General features: G+C 37.6%; 3 protein-coding genes across 6 annotated transcripts in view; all 3 read right to left on the minus strand.

The window, feature by feature from the left end:
- LOC106626301 (Na(+)/H(+) exchange regulatory cofactor NHE-RF1) overlaps positions 1-18746 on the minus strand; it is a 167592-nt gene that overhangs the window by 96607 nt on the left and 52239 nt on the right.
- The window catches only part of LOC138858218 (Na(+)/H(+) exchange regulatory cofactor NHE-RF1), a 131909-nt gene that overhangs the window by 60779 nt on the left and 52384 nt on the right, over positions 1-18746 (minus strand). The gene's annotated exons all lie outside the window — the stretch shown is intronic.
- LOC138858091 (uncharacterized protein PF3D7_1120000-like) lies at positions 11083-11766 on the minus strand. The gene has a single exon (XM_070112557.1). The coding sequence runs from the start codon at positions 11764-11766 to the stop codon at positions 11083-11085; it is 684 nt and encodes a 227-aa protein (XP_069968658.1).

Here is an 18746-nt window from a genome sequence, read left to right on the forward strand (position 1 = left end):
AAAGAGGTATAAATGAATTAGGATCAAGACGATTTAGTGTTATTAAATAATAAGTTAAACGAACTAATTGACAATAACAATAAACAATACACAACAAACTCTGAAATTTTTAAAATGATCAGTCAATCAACAGAAACAATTAAAAATGTAAACGAAAATTCATATGTTAAACTTTTAATGAAAATGAAATATTAATTTTTAATAACCGAACTACAAAATATGGTTCATACGATAGCTATGGCAAAAATAGGAATTTTAAACCCTGCAATTTTACATTTGGATGAGATGAAAAATATAATACAAAATCAACACGCCCGATTGACTATAACTGATTTAATGGAACAGGGCGATCGCAAAAAGGATAGGATTTAGCCATGTGTCCATTCTGATGTTTTATAAATTATATGACGCAACTAAATCTTTGGACAGAGCTCCTGGAAGTGGATTCGCAAAGAAAAAAACATTTCGTTCGTTTATTTTATCGAAACATCTCGGAATTTCCTCCAACAACACAATGTGGTGACGCTTTGTCGTCGCGTCAGTCCTTCGACAGATTGACTCTTTGACATGAGAGCAAAAAACGTGAGCTTCGGTCATTGGTTGACCGTGTCAATGAAGATTTCATATGAAGTAATGAGTGTACATATCTACGTACAAGTTAACGGCAGCCTCCACACAGTAGCTTTACGCTAATTATAAACAAAACTGTATCTTTGCACTTAGCAATTATACAGCTTCTTAATAAGCATCTTTGCTTATTTAAGTAACCAATATTCTTTTTCATTAAGCTAAGACCACCCATAAAATCTAAACAATAAAACCAATTACTGAATAAGCAAATATTGTAACTGACATTTATTGTAAGAATTAAGCAAATAAGAAAATTTTAATAAGAGTAAATCGAAATAAAGAGACTAGATATCCATCAGGATCACTCAAACTATCATATTTGATTTCTTCCGCTCGTTTGCGGAAAACTATATTTTTTAATACTTCCAAAACGAAGGAAGTTAATTGGCGCCCAACAATGTGGGGCATGTGTTACATTTGTTAAGTGATATCCTAGGCAAAAAAGAGGGAGAAAATAACAAGTCTCCCTTGCCGAAGGGACAATCACAGTGACGCGTATCGGAACCGCAAATCTAACAATCAAGTATCCTCTCAGGAGGAGAAAAGTAAAAAAAAAAACAAATACGAATTCTACAACAACACTAAAATTTCTAAATTCCACAATTGAATAAATGTTTTACAAAACTTCAAAGCTACTAAATTCCACAAGTGAATAAATGTTTTACAAAAACTTTAAAACTACGAAATTCCACAAATAAATAAATGTTTTACAACACAAAAATTACTAAATTCCACAAGTGAAAAAATGTTTTACAATAACATTAAAATTCGTAAATTCTACAAGTGAATAAATTTTTTACAACAACACTAAAATTACTAAGTTCCACAAGTGAATAAATGTTTTACAAAACTTTAAAGTTACTAAATCCGACAAGTGAATAAATGTTTTACAACAACATTAAAATTACTAAATTCCACAAGTGAATAAATGATTTACAATAACGAAAAAACTAGAACAAACAGAATAACACAAAAAAGAAGAATTAAGGCATTGCACGCTAAGCCGAAGCGTTGCCAACGAGGGATACAATTAATTAAAAACAAAACGACCAGGGAAGCTAAACAGCAATCAATACTGGCAAAGGAATTAAAACAGTAATCAACCAACCCCTTTAGAAAATAACGAAAAGTAGTAAGTTAATACTTTAATAAATTTATGATATACTTAATTTATTACAATAAAATTGTATATAAATTTTGTGAAACAATCCCAGTAATATAAATTATTTTAAGCCTAAGTCATGCTTTCTGAACTCCAGACCTTTCAGAATAAAAGAGTTTCTTTTCCTAAAAATAATCAAAAATGATAAAAAAAGCATCTTGTAAATGAAGGCTCGACCATATAACAAATATTTTGAAACCGCGATTCACCACCGCAAGGGGACCTTCCGGTTTATAACATAAACTCATTTCTGCGATTCTGAACTCCAGACCCTCTAGAATTAAAGAGTTTCCTTTCCTAGAAAGGATCAAAAAATGTACTATTAAAAAAACAAGGGAACAGGAAGATTCCACAAATCGAGCCGAAGGTAATAACGGCAAAAAAAAAATATATATATATTAACTGTATTCTAAAACTTTGACTTATGACAGACGCCTCAGACAACATAAAGGAATAAAATTTAAAAAAAGATTTTTTTAAAAAAGGTAGAAACAAACAAGATAAGAAATGCAAAAGCACATTAATTGTTATATGCTTATTAGAAATATGTCAGGGACATTACCAGTAGGTTTGGATGTTGATAAATTAGTAAAAATAGTTCGAAACTTAGGGAAAACCGAAAATCCTTCCAAAAATAATTTACTAAAAGATGACCCATCTAAAAAATATAAAATAAAATGCATGAGGGCAGTTTTTAAATACATAGGAAAAAACAAAGTATCAACAGTTGAGGACTATTACAATAAAGATACAATAGTATCTGAAACAATAGCTATGATGAGGGTATGCGAAAAAGAAAGACTAATATATTAGTAAACAGTACTAAAAATAAAAAGCATCCTTTTCTAGAAGAAAATGTTTTTAATGGGAAATAATTCAAGTACACTAAAATACGAAAGGCTGTACTATTATAATCATTGCAAGGGCAACCATAGAACTGAAACTTGCCCATATTTAAAACACACAAAAACTAAAATAATAAAAAATTGCTCTAAATAGTGAGAAATAGAATCTTGTTGCTATCACAATTCGGGAAAAATCCGAATGATTACAGACAACGTACTAACATCAGTAACGGAAATTTCAATAATAATTTATGGTTTCCACAAACCCAATTTCAAAGAGGCTACAATCAAATGCCCTTACAACAAAACATTCAGGCAAGACCTATCCCAATGGATGTCGATCCAAGTACTCGAATCCAAAACCGACCACATTAAAACGTAAATAATAACGTACATAATACAAGAATAAATACTACAGATAAACGACCATATGCCAGCGCACAACTATGTAATCAACCACCAAATAAAACACAAAGGTTAAAAAATATTAAGGATGATAATTTTTTAGATCAAAACTAACTCTGCCATATATATTCTTACATTACAGGGTTTATGTCCAAAACTTTAAAATACTAGTAGATACGGGAGCAACAAGTTGCTATATAAAATAATTAATTTATGAGAATAAAAACGAATTAAATATATTGTATATAAAAGAGTAAAAACAATTAATGGATTTTCGATAATACGTTATTATAATTGTTTAAATGACTATAAACTCCCCTTCCAACTACACCGCTTCTTCAGGGTAAATAATGTCACACCCTAATACAACACACCACACCTTGGAACACAACACGCACTCACAACATAAACGACCACACTGCACACGATGTCAGCACAGAAGTTACCACCATACACGATGACACCCCACACAATCAACAATAAGAATGATTGGATCTTCAATTCACCACATTCGAAATAATTCCGATCTCTTTGCGCAACGTAAATGTATGAAATCGCTATCTCCGCTACCAACCGTCAAAACTTTCTGAGTTTAAAATCGTAGTATTAATTTTTATCAAAAAAATGTTAAACCAATAAAAAACTTGTGAAACATTCAATAAAAAAAAATAAAGAATATTTAAATTTAAACCTTAAAAAGGCGTTTGTGAAAGAAACGGGAAGTAATAATGTCAATGTTGAGTGCTAACATTATAGCATAATTATTCATGGTCCTTCGAGCCTTACCGAAAGGCACCTTCGGATTTTTACAAAACTGTGTTAAGAAACACAATTAATAATTATTACAAACAAGTAACAAAGAGCAGTGCAGTGGTACAACAAAAAAGTAACAAAATTTGCAATTTAAGTCAAAAAATGTTAAAAATGGTGCAGTGACAAAATAACAATTATTAAATTTTAAAATGTAACACAAACCTCACCAAAGATACAGTGCTAATGTATATATATATGTATTTCAACAAACATATAAACATTTTAAACAAACAAAAATTCACACAACCGGCCGCGACGCCTTAGCACAAAACATAAATAGAACAAACGGGCGCGAATTTTTAAACAAAAAACAACAACAAAGCATACCAGTAAGCAGCTGGAGAATAAACACACGAATTGGCACAAAAGGAAATATAAATAAATATATGTATATGTAAAAACCGTATACCCTACAAAGTGAGCGTATTTATTTCATTTACATATCTCATTTTATGCGTATATGTATGTAAAAATTTCAGTTTTATATATTATAACATAAAACCTGTAACAGAAAATCCGTTTTAACAGCATAAAAAAACAGTTACCAAACTGACACAATTCCGAGTGTATTTCAAATACATACTTATATATTTAAACAAAAAAAAAAATGGATCTTAACTTATTGCCCAATTAATAGCTTACCTTCGTGTGTTCAAACACACCATCAAGAACCAAAAAAAAAAACCAATTCAAGTATACACTTGCACATTAATCCAGTAATACCCCTTATGTTTAATAAAGCAATAAGCAGGATTGCACATAATAAGTAAGCAAAGACAAAATAGAAAATCTAAAACAAGACAGAGAAACAAATAAAAACACAACAAACAAACATACATGTATGCATATCGAAATAACGCTTATATATCACATCTCTATATATCGTTAAATATATATTTTTAATAAACATATATACATACAAAAATATATTTACAAAGTGCATACGGTCAAATACCTGCACATTATTTACTTTGCTTTGGCGCTCTCTTCGCTGTGCGAGCCTACATACATACGTATATATACACATTTATATACACAAACGGCGATTAATATATCTGTAACTTTATACCCTACTTTGGGACCTAATAAAGTTATTTAATATTCATTTCAAAAAAGAAACAATTATCATAAATATCGAATATAATCAAACGGCGATAAAACAAATATATGATAAACGAATTTATTAAAAATTAAAAGTATTAAAAACAAAAAAAAACATTTTTTCCAACAACATACTTACGTTCATATGTTACATATATATTTACAATTTTACATATATTCAAAGTCCTCATAGGCAATTATCCGGCAATACCCCTTGTAACAAACAAGCAGGATTGCATACAAAAAAAAAACAGCACATTGATCTCTTGAACGAGCTCTCAATTGCATTAGAAAATAAACAGACATACGCACAAACAATCCGTGCATACTTATGTACAAAGTGTTTTGATCTCTTCAACGAGCCCTCAATTTCACGAGCACATAAATATATAATAACAAGTCCGTGTATTAGGGTGTACCTAAATACATCAACATAAGGACATAATAAGTATTATTAAATTAAAAGTGCCATTCTTAATAACTTAATTAAGAAAATTTAAATTACGCTCACAAATATATATTTAAAATAAAATACAAATTAAAAAATTATTTCGCAAGTAAATATTTATCTAGACCGAAAAAAATCGTATATACGTAAAATAGTATTCGGTATTAATTATCATTTATTGCTGCATTTAAATCAGTTTACACTGAGAAAATTTTAATTAACTTTGACACATATAGTAATAAATAACAAAACAAAAATGGTTAATGACGATAAAAATCAAATTACACCTGCAGAAGCTACACGCGCAAGACAGGTTACCACAAAGCACATAAAAGGCAAAAATATTTGTGTTGCCAAATTCATTTCCGAGAGTGACAGATTAACACGATACTGCACTCGATTTTCATCTTCACCGATTCAAGACATCTTTGAATCGTTATTGGAAATAAAAAAACAAAATATTGACAATTTTTGGACTCGTCTCCAAACGGCTCATGACGCCATAGTAGATTATGACGATTCACATCTACCACACGATTTTAAATCATCGGCTTACGCACTATACGGAAACTGCTTAGACCAGTACGAAGAAACAAAAGCTATGATTTTTGATCAATTAAAGCTCATAAAAGCGATTGCACCTACTCCACATTCGAGAGTAGAGCTGAGACAAATTCAAAGTCAAGAGGCAAGTTCAGGCATCCATCTTGAGCTGCCCGCATGTGACACAGAAATATTTTATGGAGGTTATGAAGAATGGCCGTCCTTCCGGGACATGTTCACTGCCGTTTACATCAACCATCCAAAATTATCAGAGCGCAAAAATTGTATCACCTCCGATACAAAACTAAAGGTCAAGCAGGCGCAATAGTAAAACAGTTCGCACTAAATGACGACAATTTTAATTTGGCTTGGGAAGCTCTAACATCTAGATATGAAAATGAAAGAATATTGGTCGATAAACAAGTAACGACACTAATAAACTTGCCTAAAATTAAAAAAGAAACAAGAATTTGTTAAACTACTATCCACTGTTTCAAATTGTTTGTCGGTTCTATCGACACAAAATATTCCCACAGACAGCTGGGACCCAATACTGGTAAATATATGCACCGCCACTTTACCAGAAAAATCGTTACTTTTGTGGGAGCAATCGCTCTCATCACGAAAGAAATGCCCAACGTGGCAACAAATGAAAGATTTTCTAACTATCCAGTATGAAATCGCTGAAAGGGTAGACACAAAAATTATTAAAACCCAAAACTATCAAAACGACCTTAATAGAAGCGTCAATAGATCCCAAGCTAGTAGCAAAAACAAATTAAACAGAAGCTTATACAAAACGCAATCGGTCACATCCGAACAGAACAATCATACGTCTTGCGAACTATGAACAAGAGGGCATAAACTACAATCATGCGAGAAGTTTAAAAACTTAAAAGTTGACGAACGAAATAATTTTGTCAGATCAAAAAGACTTTGTACAAATTGCTTGTCACATGCGCATAAGTATAAAAATTGCAAAAGCAAATTTAATTGCGTTTATTGTCATAAACGACATCATTCAATGCTGCATTACAACACATTTTCCAGCTCACCCCCGAACAGCGCAAATACAAAAAGAGCCACGGGTTTAGTTGCAACAGCAAATCCCGAAGTGCGAAATCCCGAAAATTGCCAAGAAGCACCATGCTGCTCAAAGGCATTAAACACCCAAACGCTACACAGCGAAATTCAAAGTAGAGTACTACTACCAACAGCAGTCGTCTCCATCTAACACCAAGGAGAGCTGTTTAAACTTAGGGCCTTAATAGACCAAGGATCACAACGATCCTTTATAGCGTCTAGGGCTCAAAATAGGCTACAACTGCCAACAAACCAAGCCAATTTTGAAATCACGGGAATGGGCAGAAGAGTAGTCCAAAACTCAAATAAAATCTGACCCATTACCCTAATTTCCCCCCAAGCGGATAAGCACATACAAGCAGAAGCTATAATCTTACCGCAACTAACAAATATGCTTCCATGCTATCACATAAATAGCAAGCATTGGCAAAAGGTTTCACACTTAAAGCTAGCAGATCCCAACTGCAACACCCCCGCTAACATAGATATTCTAATAGGCAGCGACCTTATACCGCAAATAATGCTTGAAGGTGTTGAAAAAATTTCAACGACCCTTCTAGCCCAAAATACTATATTCGGTTGGATTCTAAGTGGACTAGTTACTGAACCAGTTTCCACATCAACAACTCAAGTTGACGAAAATTCAAAAGAACACCTTAATTCACAATCAAGGAAATTTCGTTAGTTAGAAACATGCCCCCTCATATCAATTAAAACCCCAGAAGATCAGTATTGTAAAGACTTCTACAAAGCAACAACTACTCGATCAAATAATGGTCGGTACGTCATACGACTACCACTAAATTCACAATGTTCCAACACTCCAAGAATTGGCCGAAAAAACAAAGTCAGAGTCCCTTCTGACAAGATCAGTTTTTAAAAACACAAATATGTAACTTTTCGACCCCGCAGGATGGCTCTTGCCAATAATGATACAAAAATCCTGATTCAAAAAGCTTGAGATATGTTGTGCCCTCCTACTTGCCAAATTAGTGCATACGCACTTTAACATACATATACCCAAATTGTCTCGAAAAAGTCGAAAAAATCGACACATAACAAATTGTGCTCTAGTAGCTTACTTTTTCAAAATTATAAAACAATTTAAAAATAAAGTTAGGCGATCAGCATGCTCCCAATGCGATACAATGACGCACCAAGCCGTACAACAAGCAAAGGTCGCTCTAATCGCATATATCTAAGCCCCCTTCGTATTGGTGGTTTATGGGAAATACTTGTAATACGTGTACAAATCCACTTAAAAAGTAGCCGTAAATCACAAATCTTACGCTCGCAAGATCCCTCTTCAAAGGTTTCAAAGGAGCACCCATTCTGGTCATATCTGAGCTAGGCGTGGAGTCGCCATCCTATAAGCCGATAATAAAGTAATAGTAGATAACCAGCAATAAAATGAATAAACAAAATTATACCATCATAATACGTCGTCACAACAACAAATCGAATAAATGCAAAACAACGTTGCTTGCTTAACGCACTAACTTCCAAATCAAAAAACATAATACGCATTTCAAAATCAAGATTCCATCCTACACGTACAGGTAAATATGGATCTACCATACCGCGCCCTCGGCTACTCCAATTGCAGTACGCCGTGATACCTGGGACATTTACAGCATATCTGTACTACTAGGCAAAATATTCGCCTAGGGGGCCCAGGATGTTTAAATGACTATAAACTCCCCTTCCAACTACACCGCTTCTTCAGGGTAAATAATGTCACACCCTAATACAACACACCACACCTTGGAACACAACACGCACTCACAACATAAACGACCACACTGCACACGATGTCAGCACAGAAGTTACCACCATACACGATGACACCCCACACAATCAACAAAAAGAGGGATTGGATCTTCAATTCACCACATTCGAAATAATTCCGATCTCTTTGCGCAACGTAAATGTATGAAATCGCTATCTCCGCTACCAACCGTCAAAACTTTCTGAGTTTAAAATCGTAGTATTAATTTTTATCAAAAAAGTGTTAAACCAATAAAAAACTTGTGAAACATTCAATAAAAAAAAAATAAAGAATATTTCAATTTAAACCTTAAACAGGCGTTTGTTTAAGAAACGGGAAGTAATAATGTCAATGTTGAGTGCTAACATTATAGCATAATTATTCAATAATTTTGTTACTCTATTTGGTAAAAGACAAATTTTTTACGAAATCAAAAATTTAGAAGCAGACTTTTTAATTGGATACAAATTTCTGAAAGAAATTAATGCAGTGATCAACTTAAAAGAAAACAAGTTGATAAAAATTATAAAAAGGAAGAAGACATATTAACTTAGGAAATAAATCTTCAGGTATTCCTTCTCCATGCCATATCCTTTTCATTAGGTTGCATATCTCTTGTTGGGTATTACCTTGTGCAAAGATCCATGCTTCATTTGGGATACCATCTTCACCAGTAGCTTTTTTCCTCTTTAGTTTTCTTATTTGCTTTGTTATTTCCTCATCTGTTAAATCTTCTTCCTTTTCTTCATCTTTGTCTTCTTCTCTATTCCAGTCGCCTACCGTATTTGCTTGTTCTCCATTCAGCACGAGTATAAAATGTTTACACCATTTTTCCATGGGGATGTCTTTGCTAATTTCCGACCTAGACTTCCTATATTTATTGATGTACTGCCACACCTTCTTTTCAGTATTTGCGTTTTTTATTTCTGCAATCTCGTTTTCTTTCATTTTACTTTCTTTATCAAAGCATAGTTTTCGGAACTCCTTTCTTTCTTTCAAGTAATCTTCTTTTGTTGCTTGGCCGTGCCTCCATTTTATTAACTTAATTTTGACCTTTCTTTTCTTGCGCTTGCATTCTTTATCCCACCATTTTTTCGGCTGAATTTCACCTATCTTTCTTTTCCATGCTTTCTTACACATATTTTTGTTGATAACTTCTTTCAATTCTTCCCAGTTTCTATGGATGGAAGTATCTTCACTGAATACATTATTTGTAGTAGCAAGTTGGAATTTCATTTTACTGTCATCATCCCACACAATTTTTTCTCTAGATTCTGTTGATTCTTTTTTGCTTTTGTGGGCTAGTTTACTCTTCAATTTACACATTATGGGCATGTGGTCTGATTCAACTCTATCCAATACTCTAAATTCTTTTACCTGTACTAAGTCTTCAACACCTATTATTACGTAGTCAATCACAGACTGTCCTGATTCGGCAAGAAATGTGAAACTTCCGTCTTCATCACCATTTGTGTTTCCATTCAGCACACACCACCCTTCTTCTTCTATAATACTAATTAGTAGCTCACCTTCTGCATTGCACTTGTTGTCTTTTGATTGTCTTTGTATATCCTCTTCATCGGGTCCTGCGTATAAGCTACCTTTGTGACCTGTTCTTGCATTGAGATCACCACCTACCATTATTTTCCCCTGTTCTGATTCCTCACATATGTTTTTTAGCAATTTTTAAATTTTACCTTGATTGTAGACTGTCCATATTACCCACTTATCATCCACTATTTTGACAACATTTTTCACCGCCCCTTCAAACTCAAAATTATTATCTTCAACTACAATGTCTTTTCTACCCCAGTTATTATACCACCACTAGCTCTCCCTTTCTTTTTTTCTCTTTTCGCTGCTTTACACTTCCACTCGTACTCTTTTGGAAGTCTTTTAGCTAATTTTTCCCATCCCTTACTTTCTACCCATGTTTCAGTTAAACCGATTACATCATATTGTCTAAGAAAACTCCAAAAATCCGCATTTTTTTTACCTAAGCCTGCAACATTCCAAAACACCACTTTGAACTCATCGCCTCCTGTTTTATTGGCCCTGTCTATTAAAAATCCTTCTTTTCCATATTACTTTTTAATTGTTGCCACGAGAGCCATTTTCCGTCGACACACATTTTTCTATATCCTACTTTAACAGAATGATTGTTTTTTCTTATTTCTTTCGCTTCTTGAGCTATTCTCCTCTGCACTTCTCTTTCTTCACGCGTGAGATCGTTTTCTATGAAAATCTTCGTATTTACTAGCACTTTTTTATTCTTCATGATTTCCTATTTGGTTTCCCATTTTTTCAATTTCACAATCACCACCTTTTTATCTTTACCTTGTAGCCACATGTCCGCAGCATCTACCTTCACTCTAAACTTTTCTTCTATAAACCTTACAGTCGTTTGCTTCGGATCATCATCTGTGTCTATTAGACCTTTAATGACGATGTTGTTTTTCTTTTCAATCTTCAGCTGTTTTTGCTTTAGCTGCTCCATTTTCTCAATTTCGGCGATAATTCTTGCCTGCTGCTGTTGAATTTTCTCTTTTTCCTCTTTCAATTGATTGTTTTCGTCTTCCGATAGTTTTTCCGGCACACCTTCTGTCAATTTTTTAATTTTATCTTCCATCAGGTCAATGTGTTCCCACAAATGGTTTTTTTCTGCCTCCCACTTTTTATCTTTGTCCTCAATGTTTTTCTTCAGCTCATCAATTTCTTTTTTAAACTCCGTTTTAATTTCTTCTTTATTTTTCGCCATGTTGTCATTTATTTTCTGTAGTTCTCCCATGATTACACTGAGCGATTTTTCAATACCTGTGGCATCATTTTTGTTAGTTCCAGCCTGACTCGTACTTCTAGTGTTTATTGTGTACATGTCGATTTTCGTTGTTTGTTTAATGCCTGTGGTCTTTTGTTTTGAGTTTCCCGCCGTGCGGCTGGGTGTTTTTGTGACCTCTGGATTACCCATAGCTGTTATGTATCTGCTTTACCTTTTGTGTGTTAAGTTTCTTTCTTTTTCACTTTAAGTCTTAGATTTTACGCCTTGTTGGCTTTCTTTAATTATCAGGAAGAGCTCCACTAATTTCAGATTATGTAGACTGTAAAATTTTAATTTATAAGGACTCTTTTACTATTAAATTATGTTTAGTAATTAGGATAGATTTTTCACACAACCTCCCACTAACACTCTCTCTACTCTAAGTCTAGTTTTAGTAGTAGGGCGCCTATTTGTTTTGAGCGAATTTGGTTATTGTAAATGGTTTAGAAGATAAGTATGTACATTAAACCTCTTGGAGAGCGGGGGCACGTCAATTTTTTAAAAATTTGTAGCCCACAGGTGCCTCTTGCTACTGCGATCTCCTGTGCCAAATTACAGTTCTACAAGTACAAGTACATATGTCTTAATGAAGTGTTTAGTTATGACACTTAATAGGTTTTCGTTAAATGTCGTTTTGTGGGTGTGGCAGCAGTCCGATTGCGCCCATCTACAAACTCGTCCTTTTCAAGCAATTTTATAAATATATAATTAATACACTGACCGACACATTCAGCATAGGGTTTGTAAGAATAACGAAAATCTTTATATTAATTATCGCTCATAACTCAAACAACTCACATATTGACCGATATTTGTGGTATGCAGTCAGCCGGAAGTTCGAACATTTTTCTATAAGGTATATGGGAACTAAGGGAATTCTTGATCCGATTTTTGGCACGCGGGCATATTGTTGTCAGATAAGAATTCTCTCTGAGTTTCTATAATATATCTCGCAGATTGATGAATATTTCGATAAAAAGTTCCCAATAGGAACTGGGGTTCATATATTCGGTATTTGACGGTCTGAATACTTCTGATCCGATTTGGATAATTTTTGGTCATAGGCTGACACACTTCAAAGGCAGTAAACAGTTTTATCCAGATACATTAATTGGTGATTAATTTGTATAGTGGAAAGTGAAACAAACAGCTGGAATTTAAAAAATGTGCTATATAAGAAGTATGATTGGTTGTAGTCCGATTTCGCTCATCTTCGCAATGCGACAAAGCAATGTCAGAATAATGCTACCTACCCAAATTGTTTGAAATCAGTGGAGCGGGTCTGGAGATATGTTTTTACACCTTACTGTGGGCGCTGCCTCACCCATCGTTAAAACTTTATAGCGGCACTTATAATTTTATGTTTCTATGCTTTTACCAGAACCCTTATATGAGGAGTGGGCGGGGTTATTATTAGTTACGTGCTGAGTTTTATTATCTGTAGCAACATGTTGTAAGAGTATAAAAGTTGAAAATCCAAAATAAAATTAAAAATAATTTGTTCACACTCAATAAAAGTCTTTTTTTTTCCTCCTCCAGAGGTAGGAAGTTCAGGGAGCATGTTATTATATTAGTATGTGACATATTAAGGGGGCGATATATGAAAACGCCGGAATTTAGGCCAATTATTGGAGGCTTATTTGAATTGGAAAAAATAAATGAATGATAATGGACTCAGCATGTTTATTAAGTACATATTAAAATATGAAAATCCGATTTATCGATCTTTTAAGGCTCTCGCGGCAAAAGGCAACAATTGGCAGGATTTTCAGCTGCAGTTTCAGCTATCTGAAATAAAAAAAAAGTATGGAGCTTGTTCACGAAACATGTTCTAGTTATACCAAAAAAAAACAAAAAAGTTGACTCTTTTTCCGACATTTTTTGGGTCAAAAAGGGTAGTTTTTGAAATTTTTTGTGGCAATTTGATGGTATACATAGAAGCTAACACTGCAAAGAAAGTGTATGCCAATTTTCATAAGAATCGGTTTCCGAGTAATTTTTAACCTGACTCCTATAAAGCGATTTTAGTAGATTTTAACAGATCCGTTATATCGGGAGTGGGCGGGGTTTATGTGATATTCCCAAATATAGTTTAAATCGGGTCAATACATGCCTTAGACTTAATTTAATTGCTGTATTTGAATTCGCGTCAGCTAAAAATACATAAAAAACATCTTCAAATGAGATACATGTCATATAAACAACCGAAGAGACTAAATTTTATAAATATTGAATTGATGTAGAAAACGTCAACCAGAAGATCGGAATTCATTATATTAGGGATATGAGATATAGACCAAGATCTAGACCAAGTCCATTCAAATTCAATGCTAAACCACATAACTTTTAAGAAAACTTTTCCGTTTAAATTCATTAAAATATTATATATTGACCAACCTGAACGGTTTGAATACAGGTGGAAATAATTTTATGAGGTATATTGGGACAGAGAAAGGAACGGGCTCATTGCATTAATTTTTACATGGCTCAGGTATACTCGAGACAATATTTTGAAACGATTTTGTATATAAAAGACACTCACTGATCAGCATAAAACTTGTTAAGATAAAGAAAATCATTATAAGTAGTACCATATATGGGAGTTGGCGGTAGTGATGTCGATGTCGTCCATCTCCGAACTTGTCCTCACTTTTTTGTCAAGTTTCATTAAGATATCTTAGTAGTGGTAAAGCAAATTATCGCTTGCACAGTCGGAAGGACTTTATTCTCATATTGATTTTATCCGTAACACTTCTCGTATAGAAATATTTGACCGTTTAGTATTCTCCAAAGAAATCGTCTGAGGTAAATGAATTGATCGCCTGGTTGACTTTGCTTTAGCTAGATCTCTTTGGATAACAATTAGGACACTGCGTTTCGTTTTTTACTAATACGGCTTATGTGATCAATGTAAAATGCGGAAATATACACCCGTTTACTTTTTGTAATTTTGAGATAGATACTGGTATATAAATAAATGACTAGGATGAAAATAATATATAGTTATATAAATAAATGACTAGGATGAAAATAAGAGTTAAATTCCGGCTGACTATCCGTCTGTGCAAGCTGTAACTTGAGTCAAAATTAAGATATCGTAATGAAACTTGGTACATGTGTTCCTTGGCACCTAAGCGAGCACCCTGGCACCATTAAACTAAAATCTATAAATAACTAAGCACTTAATTAGGGTGTAGAGCAGGTTCGCCTCCACGCGGTTTATCCTGGGTAACGCAAAATGACCTGCGGCCTTTACGGCCTTTTCTAGAACTCCTACAGATTTGACCTTTGCTCGACACGGACATAGTTTGGACTCTTAGATGGATCGGTTTGAACCCTGGGCTGGTGGTCGTGGTATTCTGTCACCTGAGTATGCAGGGGTGACACCCTGCAGAAATGGCTGATGGGCTAATGCCAAGGCCGCCTCCGTCCCGTTTAAACCATGGCAGGCCTCAGAGTACGTTCCTCTTCTGTCATCATTAAGTTGGTGTGGTAGGTGTTTGTTGAGATGACTCCTTCTTGCGCTGGTCGGCTCTGAACGCACTGCCTCATAAAGGCGTACGTCAACCCTCGCCTTGGCCTCGTAACCGAGACAACCTTGGGACCATTTATAGGCGACGACCTTTCCAGGAGACGGATAGCGGCTCTGAGTGGGGACCCAATCAAAATGAATACCGAAAACTATACAACCAATAACGAGGGAGAAGGCAGGTCGAAACCGACCTCTTCAAAAGTGGATAGTTCCCTGGGGGGACATCCTCACCTATTGGGACGAAACCGTCCCCGCTAAAGAGTGAGGAGAAAAATTCTGCGGGTGCCTGACTTACCGTCACCAGGGGCGGTAAGGCGGGGGGAGTGGGTAGGAATCTGCCGACTGACGCTTTTGGCAGGGCGAAGGTGCGCGGCGGAATCGCCAGCACTAGCAGAGGAACCTCTGTTAAGTTCATGGAGGACGCGGGTCCTCAGCGAACGCTAAGGGTTCCGGGGGGAAGCGCGTGACCACAGTTAAAAAGCTGAAATCGGCCCGTCGGCTGGCTGCCAAGATTTTGGAGCGCTATGGTGGCAAGCAGGCTGACCAGAAATCTGATCAGCATGTTAGCACACTTAAGTGGGCCAAAAGGGTGCTAAGCGACGTTAATGACGGGAAAGTGGGGCCGAGCGAACCCCACACCTCGATGAAGCGACAGAGGTCGCAGGAGCGGGAATCCTCCCTCGGCAAGAAGCCTCGGGTCGGAGCCGCATCGATGTTCAGCGAAATCGCTAAACTCGCCAGCTCAATAGAGCTCGGGGTGTACGACAGCAGCAAAGGAAGTTGGAACCATCTCTCATGATGAGTGGAAGTGGGTAGCGGCTGCTATCTCCGCTGTGTTAATGAAGATGGTCAGGGGAAGCGAACCCCACACCTCGATGAAGCGACAGAGGTCGCAGGAGCGGGAATCCTCCCTCGGCAAGAAGCCTCGGGTCGGAGCCGCATCGATGTTCAGCGAAATCGCTAAACTCGCCAGCTCAATAGAGCTCGGGGTGTACGACAGCAGCAAAGGAAGTTGGAACCATCTCTCATGATGAGTGGAAGTGGGTAGCGGCTGCTATCTCCGCTGTGTTAATGAAGATGGTCAGGGGAAGCCCTGGACCACCCCCAAGATGTGAAAGTGCTGGGTGGAATCTCGGCTTACACCATCTTATAAGGTGTGCCGACGAACGGTCGGTATTCCTTTATAAGGAGGCGGTAGCCAGGGTGGGGGAAGTCTGGAAGGGAGCAAGGCTCGAGGCAGTGGCCCAATCGGATCTTCCGATGCTACCTCGTGCTCGTGTCTGGCTTCCGGCCGAACCCTCTACCCCGACCGAAATTGAAGAGATATTGCGGTACTGCAATCCATCTCTTCCCACCCAAGACTGGAAGGTGGTTAGGAACCATATCGGTGAGCGCTGATACTACTAAAAAAGGAGTCCCTCGCTCCTCTCAGCATTGCAAAGGGGGCCACAAGCTATGGCTTCGAGAGGGTCGTCCTTAGGTTTCTCCCAACTGAAGGCAGGGCTGATGGCCCGCTGCCTCCAGCTGAGGTGTAAGAAAGTGGGAGAGCGACCCACTAGAAAATGGACATCGACCCCATCCTCTCGGATGTGGTGAGCACGGGAGGCGGATTGTCAGGCGATGGTGGATCCGTCTTCAGTCTTGAGCGCCGGTTCGAGGAGGCTGGGGTCGATAGTATGGATGATGGTGCGGAACTCGCACTGCTGGAAAGGAGTTTAGTGGATGAGGATCCTCCAAATTAACCTCCAGCACTCAAAGGCGGCCTCCGCCGATCTATTGCTTAGTCTAGGACGGGACGAAGCCTACGTTGTCCTTATTCAGGAACCGTGGCTGAGCAGCAACGGTATCTCTTGTTTAAGGACAAAAAGCCACAATCTCCTGGCGGCAAACAGCACAGGTAGAACCAAAGGCTGCTTGTTGATCAGAAACGAACTTAACGTTTTTCTTTTGCCTAATTTCAGCAACGAAGATGTCGTCGCTGCTAGAATGGAGGACAGTGCTAGAGAACTCTGGCTTGTCTCAGCCTACATGCCGCACGACGACAAGGTGGAGCCACTTTCGTACCTACTGAGAAGGGCTCTGGCAGAGGCCAGACGCAAAGGAGTTGGAGTCTTAATAGGCTCGGATGCTAATTCAAGGCACACCGTCTGAGGAAGCTCGGACATCAACGCAAGAGGTGCGTCACTTTTTGATTTTATTTGTAGTGTAGACCTTTCTATATGTAATAGGGGGAACAGCCCCAACTTTGGGACTGTTAGCAGGGCGGAAGTCCTTGACGTTACGCTAGCCTCTAGGGAAATTGCTCTCTTGATTTCGGAATGGAGGGTTCTAGACGACCATTCCTTCTCCGATGATAAAAATATTGGTTTCAGCTTGAAAGCCTCACTCCCAGAGCTCAAAACCTATAGAAATTTCAGAAAAACATACTGGGTCCTGTACTGCAGGAAGTTTCGATCAGCAGCATGCCTATATCAAAGGCAGGTCGGTCGACACTGCTTTGCATGTTGTAGTGTCATGGCTGGAGATAGCTCTCAAGCACAAGGAATTTTCTGTGGACACCTTTCTCGACATCGAGGGGGCCTTCAACAATGTGCGACCAGAGTTTGACGGCGCAGCGGAGTGGGGCTTATCCTCGATAGAAAACTTTCCTGGAGGCCAAACATTGAGGAGAGAGTTAAGAAGGAGTTCGTCTGGTGAAGGGCGCTCGAAAGGTCCACACTAGCTAAAAAGTTTGAGCGGGTCCAAGGAGCGGCGCTCATCGGAATCTCCGGTGCACTGCGGACCACACCTATAATAGCTTTTAATGCTATTTTAAACATTGCCGGTAGGTGCATTGCTGCGAAGTGTGCTCTAAGGCTCCGAAATTCTTTCCTCCTTCAGCTGCATTCCGGAAAAATTGAGGCGGCTCCTTCTCCGCCCATATTCCAACGAGGGACATGTGGATGCGAAGAAGCCGCTGGAGAAGAATCGCGGTGAGCTTTTTCACGGATGGATCGAGGCTAGGAGGGAAGGTTGGAGGGGGGGTTTTCTGCAAGGAGCTCTCAGTCAGTCTTAGCTTCAGGCTACTGGACCACTGTAGTGTTTTTCAGGCGGAAGTGGCTGCTATCAAGGTGGGGGTTGAAGTACTGCTGCGTAGTGCAGCCTTGTTTGTAGAAGTGATCATGCACTCCGATAGCAGGGCGGCAAAACTAGCTTTGAGGAGTGTCTGTCCTCACTAGATATAGCATCTGGCTATTTCAACATCAGGCTCGTTTGGATCTCCGTTAGCGTCTTGCGCTCTAGTTTTGGATCAATGGACCACGCGTGCACCTAGCAGATGCTGGTCGACGACTAACTCCTGTGCGACCGCGAGATCCTTCTGGCCAAGAGTGGAGCGCAAGAGGTCGGGGGAACTTCTTGCTCTGAGCAAAGTGCATCTCGCCGCTATGGTAGGAGTTCTCACTGGACACTGTCCAATGGGCACTTATGCGGTACGGCTTAGAGTACTACCAGATGCTAGTTGCCAAAGTTGCATGGAGGAGAGCGAGGTGGAATGATCCCGGCACTTTCTTCTCCAATGTCCGGCTTCCGCTAGGCTGAGATGAAATATCTCGGCAGT

Source organism: Bactrocera oleae, chromosome X (genome assembly GCF_042242935.1).
Source record: "Bactrocera oleae isolate idBacOlea1 chromosome X, idBacOlea1, whole genome shotgun sequence".
Classification (NCBI taxonomy): domain Eukaryota; kingdom Metazoa; phylum Arthropoda; class Insecta; order Diptera; family Tephritidae; genus Bactrocera; species Bactrocera oleae.